The 19,058-nt window shown below is 44.1% G+C and overlaps 2 protein-coding genes across 2 annotated transcripts in view; both read right to left on the reverse strand.

The window, feature by feature from the left end:
• The window catches only part of HAPLN4 (hyaluronan and proteoglycan link protein 4), a 135,953-nt gene that overhangs the window by 14,101 nt on the left and 102,794 nt on the right, over nucleotides 1-19,058 (reverse strand). The gene's annotated exons all lie outside the window — the stretch shown is intronic.
• SUGP1 (SURP and G-patch domain containing 1) lies at nucleotides 477-18,888 on the reverse strand. Its single transcript, XM_049809108.1, has 14 exons — nucleotides 18,823-18,888; nucleotides 18,375-18,546; nucleotides 17,667-17,770; nucleotides 17,007-17,234; nucleotides 15,069-15,192; nucleotides 14,375-14,478; nucleotides 12,548-12,671; nucleotides 10,196-10,704; nucleotides 5,256-5,362; nucleotides 4,425-4,602; nucleotides 4,057-4,163; nucleotides 3,072-3,217; nucleotides 1,471-1,600; nucleotides 477-931 (listed from the first exon to the last, which is right to left on the reverse strand). The coding sequence occupies exons 1-14, from the start codon at nucleotides 18,845-18,847 to the stop codon at nucleotides 905-907; spliced, it is 2,085 nt and encodes a 694-aa protein (XP_049665065.1). The 5' UTR covers nucleotides 18,848-18,888; the 3' UTR covers nucleotides 477-904.

Raw genomic sequence — 19,058 nt, forward strand, 5'->3', positions numbered from 1 at the left:
TTACAGACTCAATGAAGAAAATTTGTATTTATGGAGGGGTTTCTTATGACAACAAAATCCAAATGGCCTTTGATAAGCTGTGCTCAAAGGCTTCGTTCTTCATCATCCAACTCCACAGAAAGTGTTAGCAAGTCTCTTGTTTTGCTAGGAAGCTGCGGTGAACTTAGTGTTCAAGAAACCAAGAGGCTGATGCCTCTGAAGTTGAATGAACTTGCCCTGCGCCCCTCAACCCTTGCAGCCATGCTCCACACCAATCCATGCCTTGCCTTCCACAGGGCAGAGGTAAAACAACTAGGCACTGGTTTTGCAATGTCAGTTGAAGGTCAGACTACACCTCAGGCTACATGACAGCCTCAGAACCCAGTTCTTCAAGGAACAATAGCCTGACTGAACAATAGCCCCAAAAGCTGGGTCGGAGACAGTCCCTTGTTGTATTTGCAATTAAAAAAAAAACAACCCCAAACCCCCCAACATCACCCCGTGCCCCCCTCCCCCACCCAAGAGCAGCCCAAGCTGTGTATCTGAACAGAGGATCTGCTGTTAGGCAAAAAATGCATTCCTTGTAACATGGCACTGAGCTAAACACGAATGGAGTCCCTGAACTATTCTTATTGGTATCTTTGGTGCTACCCTTCCCCTGTCAGCAGGGCACCGTGTAAAGATCTCTGTTCTCACCTGCTCTGCTCTCCTCTCTGAAAACCACCCAGGCCTTGTTACGACACAGTTGTCATGACACTCGAGTGTGCAGTGAGTGGGCTTGCAGGCCTTTCTTCTGGGTGAAAAATGGTATTGTGACTTCAAGAAGTTTTACAATATTAGCAAATAAGAGAATGATAATGCAGTTTCATAACATTTCACAGTCAAATTACAATTGTTTTGAAAATACATTGTCCCAAGAATATTCTCAGTAGTAAGGTCGTCGTGGATTGTTCTGTGGGAAATAACAAGAGAAAATGAATCAAAATTGCTGTCTTCACAGAACAATGAGCATCTGAAATTAATTATCTGAAAAAGCCACTGAAAAGTGACATTTCTGACAGTGAAACCTGAGGTTTGCCCATCAAAAATTACAAACGTAGCTTTCTAGGTGTGCTGGCATACTGACCGTAAGAGGCAAATGCAAACTTACAAGCCTTTTGCAACCAGGAAAACAATTATTCGAAATAAACCATGGACTCATGGACAACCCATCCACTTCTTTTCTGCACAGCATTTATACTGGTATGCAGCAGACAATACTAAAACCACGGGCTTTTGTATTAAAAAAAAAATTACAGCAAGGAAAACTGCACATCCACGGATGTTTCAGTAGCGATAATTTGATTCAGCATGAGAACAGAATCAAAGAGAAACTTTCACAGCACTTTCTCTCTTGGCTAAGCACTAGAAACACTCCCACCCTTACAAGATACGCATAGAAGCCTCAATGGATTTGTCACTATGTCTGCTCTGGTTTCAGGACCACCTTACCAATGGATTTGGTCGGAAGCGGTAGGCAAGCATCATTCGCTTACGGAATGCCTCATACTCATCATCCTCCTTGGTTAGCTCGGCGGGACGATCAATGCCAAATCCAGCTCCGTCCACAGCAGTAGTTCCCCTATTTGGAAAGAGGAAACAAAGCCTCCGAGGTAAGCAGATGTGACAGATCACCTTCCTCTTCACCAGAAATACCTGCTGCCTCTTGTCGTCACAGCACAGAGAACAAGCATCAGGGAGCACTGGGCATCATCACACAGAACGTGCTGCATCAAGACAGACAGCTAATACTGAGCAGCTTATTGCATTTGCCACGTTTCTACATTGCCCTTCCAAATCAATGACGCTTGCTATTGTTAGATGGAAGCAGTAGTGTCAACATATATTTGCTTAACCTTTTACAGCTGGAACAGAAGTACCATCTACGCTTTGGACGCCTCCCTACTGAATGGTTCTCTAACTGGCAGACTAACCTTTGGCAACCAAATGCGTCGATTTGTACCTCGCTGACTGGAGGTATGCAGAACTGTTAAACAATGCGCCTGCCTCCCATTCCGTCACTCCAGAACAGTCCGAAACCAGAAGCAATTCCTCTCCATCTGCTGTAGCACCTTCTTATCCATTCTAAGAACATCAGAGAGGGTGGAGCCCAAGCAAATCACAACCCTTGTTCAACCCTGTCATGGACAGAAACTGCCTGCCTTCTGTTGTTTGTAAGCTTTGCTGTTCTGATCACAGCGATCTTTTATCACAGGACTTCTCTGAACCAATAAGCATGTTGCCAGAGAGATCTTGCGAAAGAGGAGCAGAAGTGCTTTGCAGAGATACTTTCTATGGTGCAGTAAACAAACAACTGGTATTTCTGAAAAGATTTAATGCTAAAACACAATTCGGAGTATTTCCTATCCCCAATATTTGGTTCTGAAGTTCAGCATATGTTACCAACAGATGATCCACCTAAAAAGAGATGCTCATCTATTTTTGGATAGAACTCTAATCAGAAAACTTCTGTGCAAAAGAGTGACGTCAAGACAGTTGCACGATCACACACAAAGCTCTCTGATCTGGACTGAAACATCTTTCAAACACAGGTCTAGCAGTAGCAGATATTGGTAATCGCCTTTCACCCACAGTACACCAGGGACTAGCTAGCAGGCACCAACGGCGCTTCAGATGCAAAAGGCATGTTCTTTAATACTTAAATAAATTTATGACTTTGAAGACATGACTTAATCCTCACATGCCCTGGGAGAGGTGAGGTGCAGACAAGTATTATCTTCATTTTATATATGGAGAAACGGGTGAGAAGGCACCTCTCAGAAAAACGCACTATGCAAACTGAGATTAGAAACAACATACTCTTGGCTCAGATCATACCTCCTGCCCGACGTAAAGTAACAAACCCACGCCTTGGGGGGCGGGAACCCCAAAGAAATCAGAAATTATTTTTCTCCTTTGCTGCGAGGATTCCATATTCTGTTCAAGTGATGAATTACAGTCACATTCATTGCAGATGCTTCCAGTAGGCTAGGAGCATCAATTATCAGCCCAAGAGGAAAGGACTAAATCAATAGTAGAACAACTCTGCTTACTTGCTGACTGGGTTTTTAATCCCCTGTCCATCCGAGCCAAGTCCCTCGCCTTCCTTCCAGCCCATTTTCATTAGCATTTGATAACCTATGTTTTCCACAGTCAGTTTGAACTCTTTGTATTCGGAATAATCTGGCTCACGTCCTTCCTGCAGAGACACAAAAGGTAGTGTTGGTTATTTTTTATATGCACCTATCTTTGTGGGTCAGAGAAGGGGAAAACCAGCTTCAGCTACTCAAACTTAGGATGGTTCTGGCAAACATTTAATAACTAGCATGATTTCTTGGGATTCCAGTTCTGAACCACCACAGAGAAGAAAATAGGTAAATGGTAAAGCACTGCACAGCCCTATAACATAATCTGCAAGAAGCAGGGAATGCTACTGTGAGATTAAGCTGAGAAATATTTAGCTCCTGAATTTAAAGTTGCTCACTGGATCAAGCTTCAGATACAGTTCTTATTTAAGCCAGGATCTCCAGGGAACGTCAGACCCCATGCTGATTACATGAAAACATTATGAGGGATGCGCCAGCATCAAGAAGTTCTACAGTTTAGGAAGAATTGGCAGGTATTGAAGTGCTTTGCATAAGCTTTTTGTAGGCTTTATATTTTCACTTTACTGCAATCATCTGGATAAAAATTCAAATTTCCTTGCCTGGCATCAGCAACCACTTATCCAAAACAGGAACAGCAGACAAATAGTGGGTAGCCCGAGAGGCTTGTCTATAATTTCAGCTAACCCCCAAATACTGTCCCAATAGTCTGTTCTCTAATTTGCTACAGCCATTTCTCTGCATAGAGCAAAAAACTAACCCCTTGTTTCCTCCAGAAGTAACAGAGCTCCCAGTGTAAGGGCAGAAGTACCTCAAGGCTGCCAGGTAGCTAACTGCTGTGAAAAAGGGCTAAGCATGCTTAAGATCTTTCCCTCGCTGCTACGGGACAAGTCTGAAACATTGCCACCGCCTTTTGAAGTCTCTGCTATTTCACCTTCAATGCCTTGAATGTCTCCATGAATTTCTCCAGCTCATCAGGTGGAAGAAAGTCTCCGATGAAATGCTTCCCTCTGCCCATCTGGGTCAGCTGCTCAGCCCACTCTGCCCAAGACACAGATGAGAGAAAACAGCAATAACACAGTGTTCTTTGACTTGGAATTTCAGAGGGTTTGTGAAGCATAAAGCCTCACTGCAACAGACGGTTATTATCTCCACTCAACAGGCAGGGAAGCTACAGCACAGACCAGTGAAAAGTGACCCTGCGACTCTCATGCCAACAACGACATCTCAGACATCTCCCTCTGGAGGCCTTTGTACAACCACAGAGTGAGCAAGACGTTTGCATGGCAGCTCCCTACGCACCTCGCGTCTTGTCCATCTCCATGCGTCGAAGCTGGTGTTCCCATGTTCCCAGCTCACTGTCCACCTCTTCGTCACTGTCATAGCCATGTTGGTGTTGCTGAATTGCCTTTTCCCACATCATCTGCATCTCCTGCATGGCTCGCTTGTGCTTCATGATCATATCATACATCTGCTGCATCTAGAGGAAGAGATGCAACAGTGCACTCAATAAGACAACCTGTTCACAGGCAGCAGTCTGCCACAGAGGCACGCAGAGCTCTGCTGCAGAGCCCGCACCCGCCCCAGCTGCCATACAGAATACAGGTTATGACAACTACAAATCCCAACAGGCAGTGCTGTTGCTTGATCTGATCCGCTCGCTTCTCAGATCAAACAGGAGCATTATGTGCTGGTTCCTCCGACAGTGGCATCTTGATATTAACACTGAGGACTGCTGCCCTCTGATCATTCCCACAGTTTAAACATCACCCTCACGTTCTGGCAAAAGCCAGTTCTGCTCTCACTCCCCCAAAGTTTGCAAGCATCCACTCACCTTCTCCCCACTGCTGAAGCAATACATAACCAGCTGCAGATGTGACACAACAGACCTTATAGATTTTGGGTTTTAGTTTGGTAGGACAGCAATTGGCTGGCTTAATTCATATTCCCCAAAGTCCTCTAATATTTCTGCTGACTGCAGCACCACATGATTCTTTGGCATTCAGCACAAATCCTAGAGATTTATTTGTGGGCCACTGGGAAAGTTTCTTTGCTACCTCCACCTTCGTTTTCCCATCTAACCCAGCCATGCTGCAACACAATATGAATTTGGAAATCATTTCAGGGCATTACCTCCTGCTGCTCCTTCAGCTGTTTCTTCTGGGCTTCGGAGAGCTCTGTCACACCCACCAAACCAACTGGTTTCCCTTTTTCATAACCAAGACCCTTGAGGTCCTGAACTGTAATAAGCACATGTTAAAAGACTTTAAAAAAATCTGAGATAGCTGTTGAGACCAGTGAAACCACACCTCAAGATCCCCACATGAAGTTTTATACTCATTTCATGGTTCCAGCATCAAGACACTTAACTAAAGAACAACCGCCTGGTAGGACTTCGGAACCACACGAGCAGGAAAGCCACTGGGTCGCACCTCCTTCACCAGCCAGCTCAGAGTATTCTCTCACCCTGGTCCAAGGCTCTGCCCACATCATGTTAGCAGACTCATAAACTATGTCTCACATCCTCAGAGGTCACAGTGCATGGCAATCTGCTACACCATATGCCTTAAAAATCATTCCTCCTTAAGATTAATTCTCCTCATAAGGCTTCCTCCTGAACCCCTGCCATTGCAAGGAGTGATACTTAATTATTCAGAATTGAGTCACGAGCAGATCTGAGCCTGTCAGCATATCGTCCAATCTGTGCACGTAAGTGTCTGCTGATTACTATGTAAACAGCAACTTCATTCAAAATGAAAAGCAAATGACCACATTAGAATAAAGACATGAGCATTATGCTGCTTTTGGAAGTTGCCATTCCCCAAGGAGATTTTAGTTTCTAATCTACAGGCTCAAGAGCCGTACTGCTAGGGATGTTGCCCCTGCTTTCAAAGGGGGCATTTTACGTCTCTGCTTGACAATCCCATTGTTGTATTCTCCTTTTTCTGCAGCATCCCCTTTTGGAAGCTCCTCCTTTGGAATGATTTTTGCCGTTTTATCAGATAAGCCTTGAAATTAGGTATTAACATTATCTGGGCAGGGCACCTACTGATTTAAAATGACCATACAGCACTCTGAATTCAAAGGGCAAGTTAAAGGAAAGAGAGAGGGGAAAAAAAGGAAGCCTATTTGTAATTGCTGCACCATGAAAGAAGGTAACAGAAACACTGCTGGGGCTGCAAAAGAGAGATTTACAATGGAGATTGTCTTGCAAACTTGGTTCATATATATATAGCAAGGCTGGCAGCTCCCCTCTAAAGCACCTCAGAGCTAAGATCCCAACAGTTAAATATTTAAGGGATTAAAAGAAGACACACAACCACACTTCAAAGCGCGCTGCATTTTTCAATACAAGGAAAAGGATTTCTTCCTAATGACTGCAAAAACCTCCATTTGAATGTAAGTCCAGACTACAGTTAAATGATGCTTCATTAATTATTCATTATCTATTAATTATGAAGCCCGGTAATAATAGGATCATTGTTCATGACACCAAATGTCTACACAGCATGCTAATTAGGCCCCAGGGGTCATCTTCTCCCTTCCTCTTATTCGCACTCAGGGCAATTGATCTGAGCACTCTTATCTCCCCTCCTTTCTCACACACTTTTGGCTGAGCACTTCACAATTGCAAAGTGGCTTCCTTAACTCCAGCCTCCCAAGGAGAACATAAAATAGCGCATCCACCCTCCTTTGCACAGCTACAGCCTCTGCACATTCACACCAGCACTGGGAGTCAACTCTGCAGGAAGAGTTATGTAAAACACTGCAAGAGGTTTTCCAAGAGGAGGGAAGCAAGAAGCCGTGTTACGCTAGGCTTGGTGCTAGGATACGCACTTTCAGCTCCCAAGAAATAAGAACAAATAGAAAAATAAACCTATCTATTATTGATAAACAGCCCAATTACTGTCTTGGAGAGCACTGAGAATTGGAAACAGTTTTAATGAACACACTACGCCTGTTCCACATAAGGAAGAATCTGGCCCCAAATGTTATGTGAGACTGAGGCACTTCAGCATCAGCCCTAGTCAAAGATTCACCTCCTGTCTCAGGGCATGGGAAAGCTTTCTCTGAATGCACCGAGGAAGACTCTCTGCCCTTCACAGAGGTCAGCAGCTCTTTGGCTTAGTTCTGAATTGCATAAACACTCAGGCTAAGAGCCAGGCATGGCTCTAGAGGCCCTGTGAGCTGGTGGCTTGCCAGCATATATAACCACCTTAAAGGAGAAAGGTGAGACTATAGCATCTTCTTTTACTTCTCAGAAAGCATACGCCACTGCTCCTTCTTGTGCTAAAACTACATCTGGTTTGTCTGACTGCTCTGGTACCTTGCAGACTTTATGCTGAGAGATGCCGAAAGTCACTGCAGAAATTTAGCTCTGGGAGATATTTTTGTAGGCTTGGCCCAAAGTATCACAATACAGGCAAAGTTGACAGAAAAAGCAAAGCTCCACCCCAAGTCCACATCTGAAGATAGAAAAGTCTATTAATAAATAAGATCAGTCACTGAATTTGCATAAAAATAGCTAAGGTAAGTTCCTTACATCGGTCTAGCACTAGGCAAACGCTGTGCAAAAGATAAGGAGTTGCTTCTCAGTCTCATGTTCAGCAGGCCTGGGAAAAATACATTTTTTTCCTTGAATGACATCAGCTTTGCCTACAGGGTTAATGGTGCAGTCTATCTGCAGCATTGGCAGAAGACTACCTGAAGGTTTATCCCTTTCCCACACGCCTGAAGAAGAGCTTGTTAGAAGAGAAGTGAATGTCCTTTAAGGACAGCAGGAGAAATCCCAATACAGAAGTGCCTGATTTTTTGCTTCATAGTCTGAAGATCTTACTCAATTAAAACTAATCAGACCTAAACCAATCCAATATTAGGTTTCAGAAAATTCTAACGACAACCTGTAATTTCCCATTAGTCCACAGAGTTCACTAATCACAGTATCTCTGTTCTGTTCAGCTTTTCAGATGTTTTAGTCCCTGCAATACATATGCAGTTAAGTGTTTCGATATCAGTACATTTAAGAGGAGCCTTGTTTCTGTCCAAAAGGGCTACACTTTCTCCTCTCCATGATACTGATTTATTACTAAGATTAGACAGGAAAAGAATCAGAACAATCCTCCACTAATTCCAAAACAATTGCTAAGGATAAAGGACTAAGACATAGATATTTAGGTACCAAAACATACTGTGCAACTCTAACCTTCCACAGGACCAGGGGTGTAATTTGGAATTCTCTTCACCTGTCAGGTTGAAGATGTTAATTCTGAAAAGGGATTAGTCCATCTGAACCGATAAAAAAAAAAAATCCTTCCCCCTGCAGAGCATTAACAGCGCATTAACGGTTGATTTGTTATGCCTGGCAAATTGTTTGCTGTCCTTTTCTTCTACTTGACACAAAGCCCTGCAGAAAGTGAGCATGAACACAACGAGCATGTCCCTGTCTAATTAAGGGGAGGCTAAAAGAGCCAAGGGAGATTTCAGCAGGAAGCATGCTGGAATGAGCACATGGATACCCTTGCAGCCCCCCCATTGCAGCAGGAGGTATTAAGACGGAATCTGATGCTTGTTTTGATAGCGCCTGCCCAGCTTCATCACCGAAGCTTCATTACTGTCTGCAAGAAAAAAAAATTACTCCAGAGGTACATCAGGAAAGACTTTTGCATCCGATTTCTGTCTTACTATGAGAAGCAATTCAAGGTCAAATGAATAAGCCACCCAGGTTGGTATCTCATCCTGTATGTACGAGATGTATAGCCAAGACTTCTGTATAGGGCTGTGATCAGAAGACAGAATTACATAGGAACTTCTCTTCATCTACTTTTGAAGTGCTGGATTAGGAGATAAGAGTCCTTCCTTCCTTCCTTCCTGACCTCTGCAGAACCAACAGACACCACAGCATATACAGCCAACCCTACATCTTAACCAAGCCTAGCAATCAAAGCTATTAATGGGTTGAGCAATTATCTCCTCTAAAGCCCAGCCAAAGCAGAAGACCCACAGACTTGCTGAAGCAATGAATTGTGCAGGATGACCACATGTTGAGAATTATCTGTGGTCTCACCCCACAGCTCAGAAAATCATAGCTTGTTTTCTATTACTTGTCCCACTTCATCTGTTCCGCTATTGCTTTTTGTAAAAGGTCCTTACTAGGGTACTTACTACTCTTCCTATAACTCTAGCCTCATACTATTAATTCTCTCAGTTTGCCAACAGCGACTGCCTTATCTTAGGTCTTCTCTTTCTCCTTTTCACATCCTTTCCCCATACCACACTAACTGGGCAAGGGATTCAAAGATGCCATCTTAAATGTCTCCATTCACCCGTTGTCCTTGACTGACTCAATTTTTGTATGCATCTCTAACTGCCTGCCTAATTACCTATCTGCACATGCACAGATGGGCCACCAGAGTTCAACCTCTGAGAGCTCCCTAGAAGTGCCTCAACTGGAAGAATTATCTTCCAACACTTGAAGAGAGCCGCACCCCCTGGCTGAACTTGGCAGGTGAAGTAACAGGAGCATGAGCCTCAACGCTGGATGAGGACTGTGAACCCTGTCTGTAATCAAATGAACTGAAATGGGTATAAATTGGAACTGGAAGTTATACTTGCATCCTCCAGCACTTGGGGAAAAGCTATTCCCATTTAGCCTTCTGATCAGTTAGAGTGAGATGGAAGTGCTGCCCAAGGATTTTATCCTACCATGGGGAATAAGCATGGTTCAGCCTTTGATATTTGTTTTCTGACAGACTCTCTTCCTGAAGTGAAATAGCTCTAAATAGTGTAGAGGCTGAGGCTGTAATGAGCTATAGCACAGCAGGGTTTTAGAGATAGCTGGAGAACGATAAGATCCAATCCCTGGTGTCTGTTAGATAAAGTGGTTTATCTGGGTTTCCACACAGGGGAGAGTTAGTTGCTAGACCTAGCTGAAAGATAGGGGGCTGGCAACCAAGAAGATTACAACAAGAGATAAGACTCACTGGGTTTTCTGTTTACAAAGCCAGCTGTGCTAAGGCAGAATGCACTCCCCAGAAAAAAAACAGTTATTCAACACAATATAGAGACCCACTAACCTGAAAGAGGGGAGGGAGAATCCAGCTGTTGGACAAGCTGTGGGAGAGGCAATTCAACCTTGTCCTCCTCTGGCCCCCACCTGCTCTTCCGTTTCTTTTTAGTAGTGCCTGTACCAGTAGCTGTAGTTGTTGTTGCAGCAGTAGTCGTAGCTGTCTGATCAGGTGGAGTTGTAGAGGATGATGGTGAAGGTGAGGGTAAGGGTGAGGGCACAGGCAAGGGCAAAGGTGAGGGTACGGGCAAGGGCAAAGGCAAAGGCGAGGGCACGGGCAAGGGCAAAGGCAAAGGCGAGGGAACGGGCAAGGGCAAAGGCAAAGGCGAGGGAACGGGCAAGGGCAAAGGCAAAGGCGGTAAGCACAAAGGTGATGGTGATGCCTCAGGACTGGTCTTCCTTTTCAGACTGGACTCTACAGGCAAGGGGGCACACACAGTGCTAGTTTTGGCCTTACGGAACTCCTCCAGTTTCTGCCGGTAATACTTGTAGCCTTTGCTGTTTGGCTCATACAAAAACCTGTAAAGTAAAGGGAAAAAAAAAAAAAGAAAAAAAAAAGGAAGTTATATGTAACAGTCCTATGCAGGGGTTGGATATAGCACGGTTTGGTTAGGGCTCTTCTCTCCTGCAATGCTCTTGCACAACTAGCCTTCCCACACACTTCCTTGCTCTCCAGCACCATCCTGTGTGTATGTGCATGCAATGCAGGGCTCCATGTGCTCCTGCAAGGTAGGCTGCAAGCCTTTGGGATCAGGAAGCCTATTTGCCATTCATGAGCAAACCACAGCTATTTTTGGTGCCAAATAAACACATGGCACTAAAAAGGATCATGTTACATTTGTGGAAACGCAAGGTCCTCCCCCAGAATTCACCTGCCTTCCAGAGCATGTTTGGAAAAACTGCAAGGGCTCCACAACATGTCAGGTTTCAGTTCACAGAAGAAAACAAACATTCAGATCTTACCAAGGGGAAAGCCAAACCACTGCCTAAAGAAACTGCTCCCAGCCCTCTATTCAAGCTAAAAGCGTTGACATTACCAGTCTGCTTAATTACACCATGACTCCTCCTTCTGTTCCCCCATACACAAAAAAACATTGCTTTATTTGCTTCCCCTTCCAGAAATAGGCATCTCTGACCTTTTGGGTAAAATAAAACTCCTTAGTCTCTGTGGGAAGAATATGAACAATCCTCAATCTAGCAGCTATGCAAAAAAAAAAAATAAAAATCAAGTCATGTTTGTTACAAACATGTTATCTTTTTGCACTCACTCCAGTTTAAACACTTCACACAGAAAACCTGTCTATTCCTAACTCCTCTACAATCTTCCCTTTTCAAAGGACCAGTTTAACACTAGATGTAACCTCTCCTCAGGACAGTGCCTGCTCCCACAAGAAAACATAAGAGATGACAGGCCTTTCCCATCTGTCGCTACACAACATGTACAGGCAAACACAAACAGCTCTCTAACATATTTTAAAATTCACCAAATGTGGTCTTGCATCCCTCCATTTGAATAACAGCATTAAGGAATGCTTCAGGACCTAGCCGAAGGCAGGACGGGGCCGCCCCCTGTGGCAAACCTGATGAAATCCTAACAGAGGAGATAGTGTTTAACTTGACCGTGCCCAGGTGGAATCACAGCGGTCTTTTAAAGTAAATAATGAAGTACCTCAGGTATTAGCACATCTGTCTAATGAAATTCACAACACAAGGGGAGTTCCCCAGAGGGCCAGAAGGCAGCCAATAAAATGTGAAAATATCAGCAACAAAATAAGGCTTCCTGAGCCCCACTTCACTTCCAGAGAACACACCAAATTGTTCGTAAGAGCAGAAAAATGAAACATGGATGAGACCAAAGGGAGACATTAAACAGCTGTCAGTGAGCACTGAGGAGAACAATTCACACCTGAAAGGCTGAAAAAGATATTCCAAAGGGGGACCTAATGGTGAAGGAGTGCTACCTGTACATTAGTGAAGATGCTGTGTAAAGAGCAACCCAGGAAATTAATTGGACAGCAGCGGTATGAGTGGTGGATGGGGGCCCACACCAAAGCACAGCTATAGGGAAAAGTATAAAGGTTAGAATTATACTAGCACATTGCAACAGAAAGCAGGTGAGGAGGGGTGGAAGTCGTAAATTAATTTTGGGGAAAGCAAATCGATTTCTCTCTCTGTGGCTTGTTTTAAACTGTGAAGTTTGAGAATGTAAAAGTATCAGTGCTATATAAGCGCACTGTCCTTGCAACTTCAGAGTTATCACAAGCTTGTCTATTATTTTCCCTATTAAAAAAAGAAAAGAAAAAAAAAAAAGACCCATCCAAGCTCCACCACATTACACTCAGTAGCAGGTTTCTTCCTTTACCTGAAAGCATGGTTCTCTCGGTTGTTCTGCAAGGCAATAGCTTCCACCTCGGGACCCCCGTCTGCTATGAACCTGGCCAGTTTCTCAGCAGAGTTCTTTGTCTCTTCGTCGTCTGGGGGTGAAACTTTAAGCAGGCTGTCAGTACTGGGCCCAACTCACACAAGCAACAGTCAAAGCCTATCTGTTCTAAGAACCCCAAGAGCAGAATAAGGGCAAAAGGTCGAGTTTAATTTTTAGAAGTATTACACATAAACAGTCATAGAGTTTATATCACAAAAACATGATATTGCATAAGGTTGTACAACAACTTTGTAACCAGAGGAGTGCCCATTCACACATCAGCTTCCTCTGTGCCAGGAGCTAGATGAGAGCAGATTAACAGACAAACCAGCTTTTGTCTTCAAAGATGGACACTTGTTTCTCTCTACAGCAGAGGAAGTCTGTTTCTTCCTCGTGTCAGGCACTTTCCCATAGGATTACACCTCAGCACTCACAATTATCTCTAGTTAAAGACTTTGCCACCAATGACCCCAGGAGAAATGGGAAGCCCTTAGAAAAGGTGGCAAACTAATACTGCACTGTAATCCCACTTGTACCTACTGTCACTACACATCTGCTGGCCATTTTAGGAGAGGGTTGTAGGACAGAGGAAATTCTCCATGGAACAGTCCCAATCCTCCTCACTTGGAAGAGGTGGCTACTGCAGCCTTAGTCCGAAGGCACAGAGAAGGCTCTGATCATTAATATTTCAAGCATATTTGATGTTTATAAGGAGCCAGGCAAATACGTTATTTAGCCACGACAGCCTTATATGACATTTGCTACCTGCACAGTACCAGTGCCAGTACTCCAGTGTGCTGGCACAGGACCAGGAGGCAGAAGACATGATTATAAGCCATGGACAAGTCATAACCTTTCCTTGCTTCAATATTCCACACCTGTAAAGCATGGATAATACTGCTTAGCTTCCAAACTGTTGTATCAGTTAGTTGATATTGGTAACAAGCTCTTTCAGCCTACAGTCTATTAAACCATGATTTGTTTGAGCTGTTAACTCATCAGCATGACAGCCAAATTGCATTAAGACTCCTTTCCACAGAAAAGGAAGCTGACACAGAGAGGCTGAGTGATTTGCCAGGGCCACACGGCAGGCCTGAAACAGAGGCTGGACTAGAAGCGATAAATGCCTGGCCCACAGACCACACTTCACTCACTAAATAATTTCTGTCTCAACACAGTTAACCAGATTCCACTGCTCACACCACCTGTCTGTTGGCAGATCATCCACTTCTGCTGTTTTCCCACCCGAAAGCACAGTCCCTTACTTGCAAGGATTTATGTCCCAAGCAGAAAATAAAAGCTTCAGATAAGGAAATGGCAGCAGAAATGGGGATTATGTTCAACCAACAAACAATTTTCTTTTACAACAAACCAAATAAGAACACCTGAGAAAAAGCACTTTTCCTAAATGCATTTTCAGGGCTGAAACACTTTCCAGAACACACACTATGGAGAAACATGTTAGTTCACTTTAAGTATTTTGGAGAAATATGAGGAAAATCTCTTTCAAGAGCTCTTTACGTAGAACATGGTATAGCATGCTGTGGGCTTGGGGAACAGTCATTTTGGCACAAGAGTTTGCTGTCATCATGGTGATGTTTCATCACCATCTCCTTCCATTTTGAAATTTTATTTACAAGCAGCAGATTGACAGCCAAATATCCACTCCAACTGTTTCCAGAACAGACCTAACAAGCAATTACAGCGAGTGAAGAAGTCAAGTATAACTTATGCAATTCGTATTCTCCAGATCCCAGTCTTAATTACCTTTCTGAGAAGAGGATGCCTGAGAACTTTGATTCTCTTTTCTTGTCTCTGCCACTTTCTTTCTGTAGTAAAGGAATTCTCTGCTGTTCTTATCATGCAAAAACCTAGGGTGAAGATGGAAGGGAACAAAGGGCAAAAAATATGCATCAGCAACAACTATACAAACATTGATACTCTAGCATATAAACAGCTCAAAACCAAAACCCACAAAATAGATACTCAGAATACACTTAAAATGTGGATTACAAAGTGTTCGGCATGTATAAATACACATAGCTTTAATCTAAGGACTTGCATCCAAATTTTTCGTCACTTGAATGGAAATAAATAACAGTCTCTTCTGATATAGGAAGGAATCCTCTGTCCACAGCCACGCAGAGTGTCAATGGCAGAGGAGACAAAACCAGTCATGAGATCGAGTCCAGTATCCCCATATGCTAGATGTTGTATAGGCAGCCAAACCTCCCAGGCTCTGTTCCTAATGCTAGCTGATCTGCCTCCTCAGCATCATCACAGTATCACTTTCTGCCTCAGTTTCCCTAGCTATAAACAATTACTTGTAACAAAGCTCAAATCCACCCAATGATAATTAAACGAAGCGCATCTGCAAGAACCATATACACAAGGCTGCTATTTTTCTCCTACAAAGAGACAGCGTTCTGCTTTGAAAGACAAGAGTTATCATCACACTTACGAAAAAGCTGGGTTATCCTTGTAGTCTTCCATAGCGACCTTCTCTAATTCTGGTCCCCCTTCAGCCACGAACCTAGCCAGCTTTTCCACCACTTGTCGGGTCTCCGCATCCTCTGGGGGTAAAACTTTAAGCAGGCTGTCAGTACTGGGGTTCAACTCACACACCAAACAGGCAACAGGTACATTACTTCTAAGAACCACGGCGGCAGACAAAAGTAGAATGGGAACGGGAAGAAAAAGGATGAAATGGGGGATCCAGTCTTACACAGCTGTACAAATTACAATCCCTAGGTTACTGTCAGCCTCTGCACTCCCCTAGTAGGAAGTTAATATTTTGTCTAGATTTTTTTCTACAAGGAAAAGCCTAAGATTTGGATCGTCACAGTTTAGGGTGCAACTTCAACATAATTTGCTTTTGACAAATCTACTCCATATGAAACACAATGGGGAGGAACATGAATTTGGTTTTAACAGCCACATTACTCACTAAAGATTACAGATTCCAGTTCCCCAGACATCGCTCTGTATCCAGCTAGCAGAGGCAGATTGTGTAGCTGGAGCATATAGCTCTTCCTGCTGGCACGTGCCCGTGTCTCAACCCTCACTTGGAGGGAATCCCACCAGCGATAAGAGGAGAGCTCAGTCTCCAAGAAACTGTATTTTGGCTTCTGCGCCAAGAAAGGAACCCACTAACACTGACAGCAATTACAGAGCTGATGCAGGACACATTCAATGGGAACTAAACACAGGCATTTGTCTAGACAACAATATTTTGGGTAGGGCGCTGAACAAAGAGCACACAGGAGTAGAGGTGTCCACACTGATCTAGACTAGATTCGAACCCATGATCTTTAAAGTAAGGGTTCATATTCCATCTTTGCTCTCTGCAGCCAGTGGCTATTTCTCACATTCCTGCAGTGCATTTCACGCTTAAGTTCAGACTTGCTAAGATTATACTTTTATAAAGCCCACCAGAAATAGCTAGACATGGTTTTGTACACATATAATGAAATACATTATGACACAAAGCTTAGTGTGACTTATTTAGCAACTCCAATCTAATTTAATACTTGATTAATATGCACGCATGAAATTCAGATTATTAAGCAAATCTGCCTTCTGGCTTCCTAGCCAAGGTTATCCAGATAAACTTGGTTATTAAAATGCTGCAATATTCTTCATTGGTTGTCTACCCTACTTAAAGCAGTCAGGACATAGAGGTGAGATTTTTCTAATGAAATTCTGAAAAGAGGCAGGAACTTGGATTTTACCTGATCATAGTTCCATAACCAACATGTAATCTTATTAACACATACAATTTTTCCCCCTACACAGCTGCTCCCAAACTGAGGACTTTTCATTTTCTATCATTTAAAAAACTAAAATTCCCTTTTAAATACAAGCATTATATCTATATGTCTTCTAGACAACTCAGCACTAGGCATAATACCTGTCAATTGTACTAAAGCAGAATTCCTATGATTAGCAAACAATCAAACTCCATTAAGAGTAGAACATATTTCTTCTCTACACATTATTTTTGCAGAGACTTATAGATGGGTCTAGCACTTGCCTTAATAACTCAAGAGAAAATAAATCTCCCTAGGCACAAAACAGATCTGGTCTAACTATGGCGAGTCACCCATCTCCCATACCAAGCTCAGGCTGGATTAGTAATAACTAAGAGCATTCAGCTTTTCTGATGAAGCTGGCTTTGGAGGAGGCCACCAGCATTAACTGGTGTCATTTATATTTCATGATGCAGAAGTCTGCACACAGGAACTGTGCTAAGACTACCAATTCACAGCATAAGGAAAAAACCCCAACCCTCCACTGGGGAAAAGCGCTGAAGGAATCCTGTTCCCACACACATCTCCTATCACTAGGGTAAGTAGACCTGCACCCCAAAACAAACAACGTAGTGCAAGGCATCATTTACCTTTAATTTCCAACCACTGCTCATAATCTTCCTCCTCATCTTCATCTGGCGACTGAAACACACTGAGGCGGTTAACGACTGGGGTCTGTTTGGAATGGGAGTAGTTCTTCGCTTGGTGCAGCATGCTGCTCAGGACCTGACCGGGGCGCTTCCCAAACAGCATAGGTTTCTTCCCAGCATTTGATGCAGAAGTGTTTGCCGAGTTATTAGTAGAACTTGGGGGAGGTTCTTAGAAAAGAATGAGGGGAAAATAATTCCTGTGCATCCTTACTGTTTTAATTTCAGAAGGTTACAAATAACAACTGAGGCAGTACTACAGCTGCAACAGGCTGTTATTTTCAGAGTAAGTTAAAGACACTGACTGGTAAAAGCTACATAATGAAATGAGAGCTGGGATGATTTTTTACAACACGAGATTCAAGCTAGAAGAGAGATGCTTGCCTTTACAGCACCTATAGAGGGAAAGAGGGCAAACCACCCCATTGCATCTTGAAGAAAGACTTTAATCCAAATTAAAGGGATCATCATTGCTTTAGAACTTACTCATACTGGTAACAGCTCATAGCAGGGTTTCTAAAATGAACATACATGGAGGCCGCTCACACAAAGCTGGTATTACCAGGAAAAGGAAGGCCTCCTGTTGCTCAGAAGTCGACCTACCAGAACTTGACTTTTCCTTCTGCAGCTTGAGAAACTGCTGGAGGAAACTGCCATCATTAACAAACTTGTTGGAAACACAGGCTTCATTGTCAGTACTGTCATCTCTGAATAGAAAAAGAAAAGTCAGTGATGGTACTCATCATCCTCCCCAGCCCTCCTCACATGCATTTATTTTGAGCAGAATACAAGACAAATGCCAGTGACTACTAATTTCTCTCATCTAACGTTGAAAACCCGTTTTCAAAAGCACAAGAACTATTCAGCTTGCTGCTTACAGCATTTACCCACACTCTCCACCTGGCTTGTTTACTACTCCATTGAAAGAGGATTTCTGTGGTCTATTACACTACCCTGCTTCCAAAACCCCCAGGCAAACATGTAACTGGGGAACTGTGCTAACTCTTAGGAGTCACAATTATAAGAAAGTTAACAAACAGGAAGCAGAAGGGAAGTGTAGTAACACCCTGTTAAAAATACGATTGCTGTTAGCACCTATCTGTTCTCACTAGTAGCTGAAAAATCTGGCTGGATCAATTAAAGCGCAAGTATCCTACTGTAACCTTTATACAATTATCAATTTCAACTTTCTCAGTATTCGCCTCCAAGCGCAAGAGCTTTGTAAAGCTCATCTCTTCAGTTTCATTTGACAAACATGCCCGTTTTCTGCCAGCGAAGCTCCTGTCTAAAAGCACCATAATTCACACGTACTCTCCAATCAGAGGTAGCTGTTGTATGCTCAGGTAATTCTGTCTCGCTTGCTGCTCCAGCCTGGCCTCAATTTCTCTCTTTTTCTGCGCTATCAGCTCCTCTTGGTGAAGAATATTCACGTTCGTCTTGGCCGATTTAGACTGCGCGACCCCAAACCACCGGCTCGCTTTCCCTATGGGAAAAGGGGGGGGGGGGGGAATGAAAATTAACGCTGCGGGGTTCGGGGCCTCCCCGAGATACCGGGGGGGGGGGGGGGGGGGGGGGCGTGTGGAGGGAAATGATGCCACGGCCCTGCCACAGCCCCCCCAACGTCTCCGCGGGTGGGTCGGTGCCCATGCAGCGGCGGGGAGGCTACCGAGCCCAGTACGCTGCAGCCGACCAGGGAGGGGTATCGACAGGGCAGAGGTCGGGGAGGAGGGGAGGGGTAGTTCGGCGGGACCAGCCGTACCTGGCGCATCCCTCGGGTTGTCCATTTTGGAGCTCCCGTCACAGAATGCACCGCGCCCGGCGGGGCGGGCGGTGCCAGGCTGGTGTGCCGCAAAGGCTTCTGGGAGATGTAGTCCAGAGTTGGGGGGACACTCGGCCTCCCTCCCCGCCCCTCCCGCGGTACCGAGAGCCGGTCAGGGGGTTGAACCGCCTCGCTGAGGGGCGGGGGATGGGGTGTGTGCCGCCGCCGCGCTCCTT

This window comes from Accipiter gentilis, chromosome 8 (assembly GCF_929443795.1).
Source record: "Accipiter gentilis chromosome 8, bAccGen1.1, whole genome shotgun sequence".
NCBI classification, from domain to species: Eukaryota; Metazoa; Chordata; class Aves; order Accipitriformes; family Accipitridae; genus Astur; species Astur gentilis.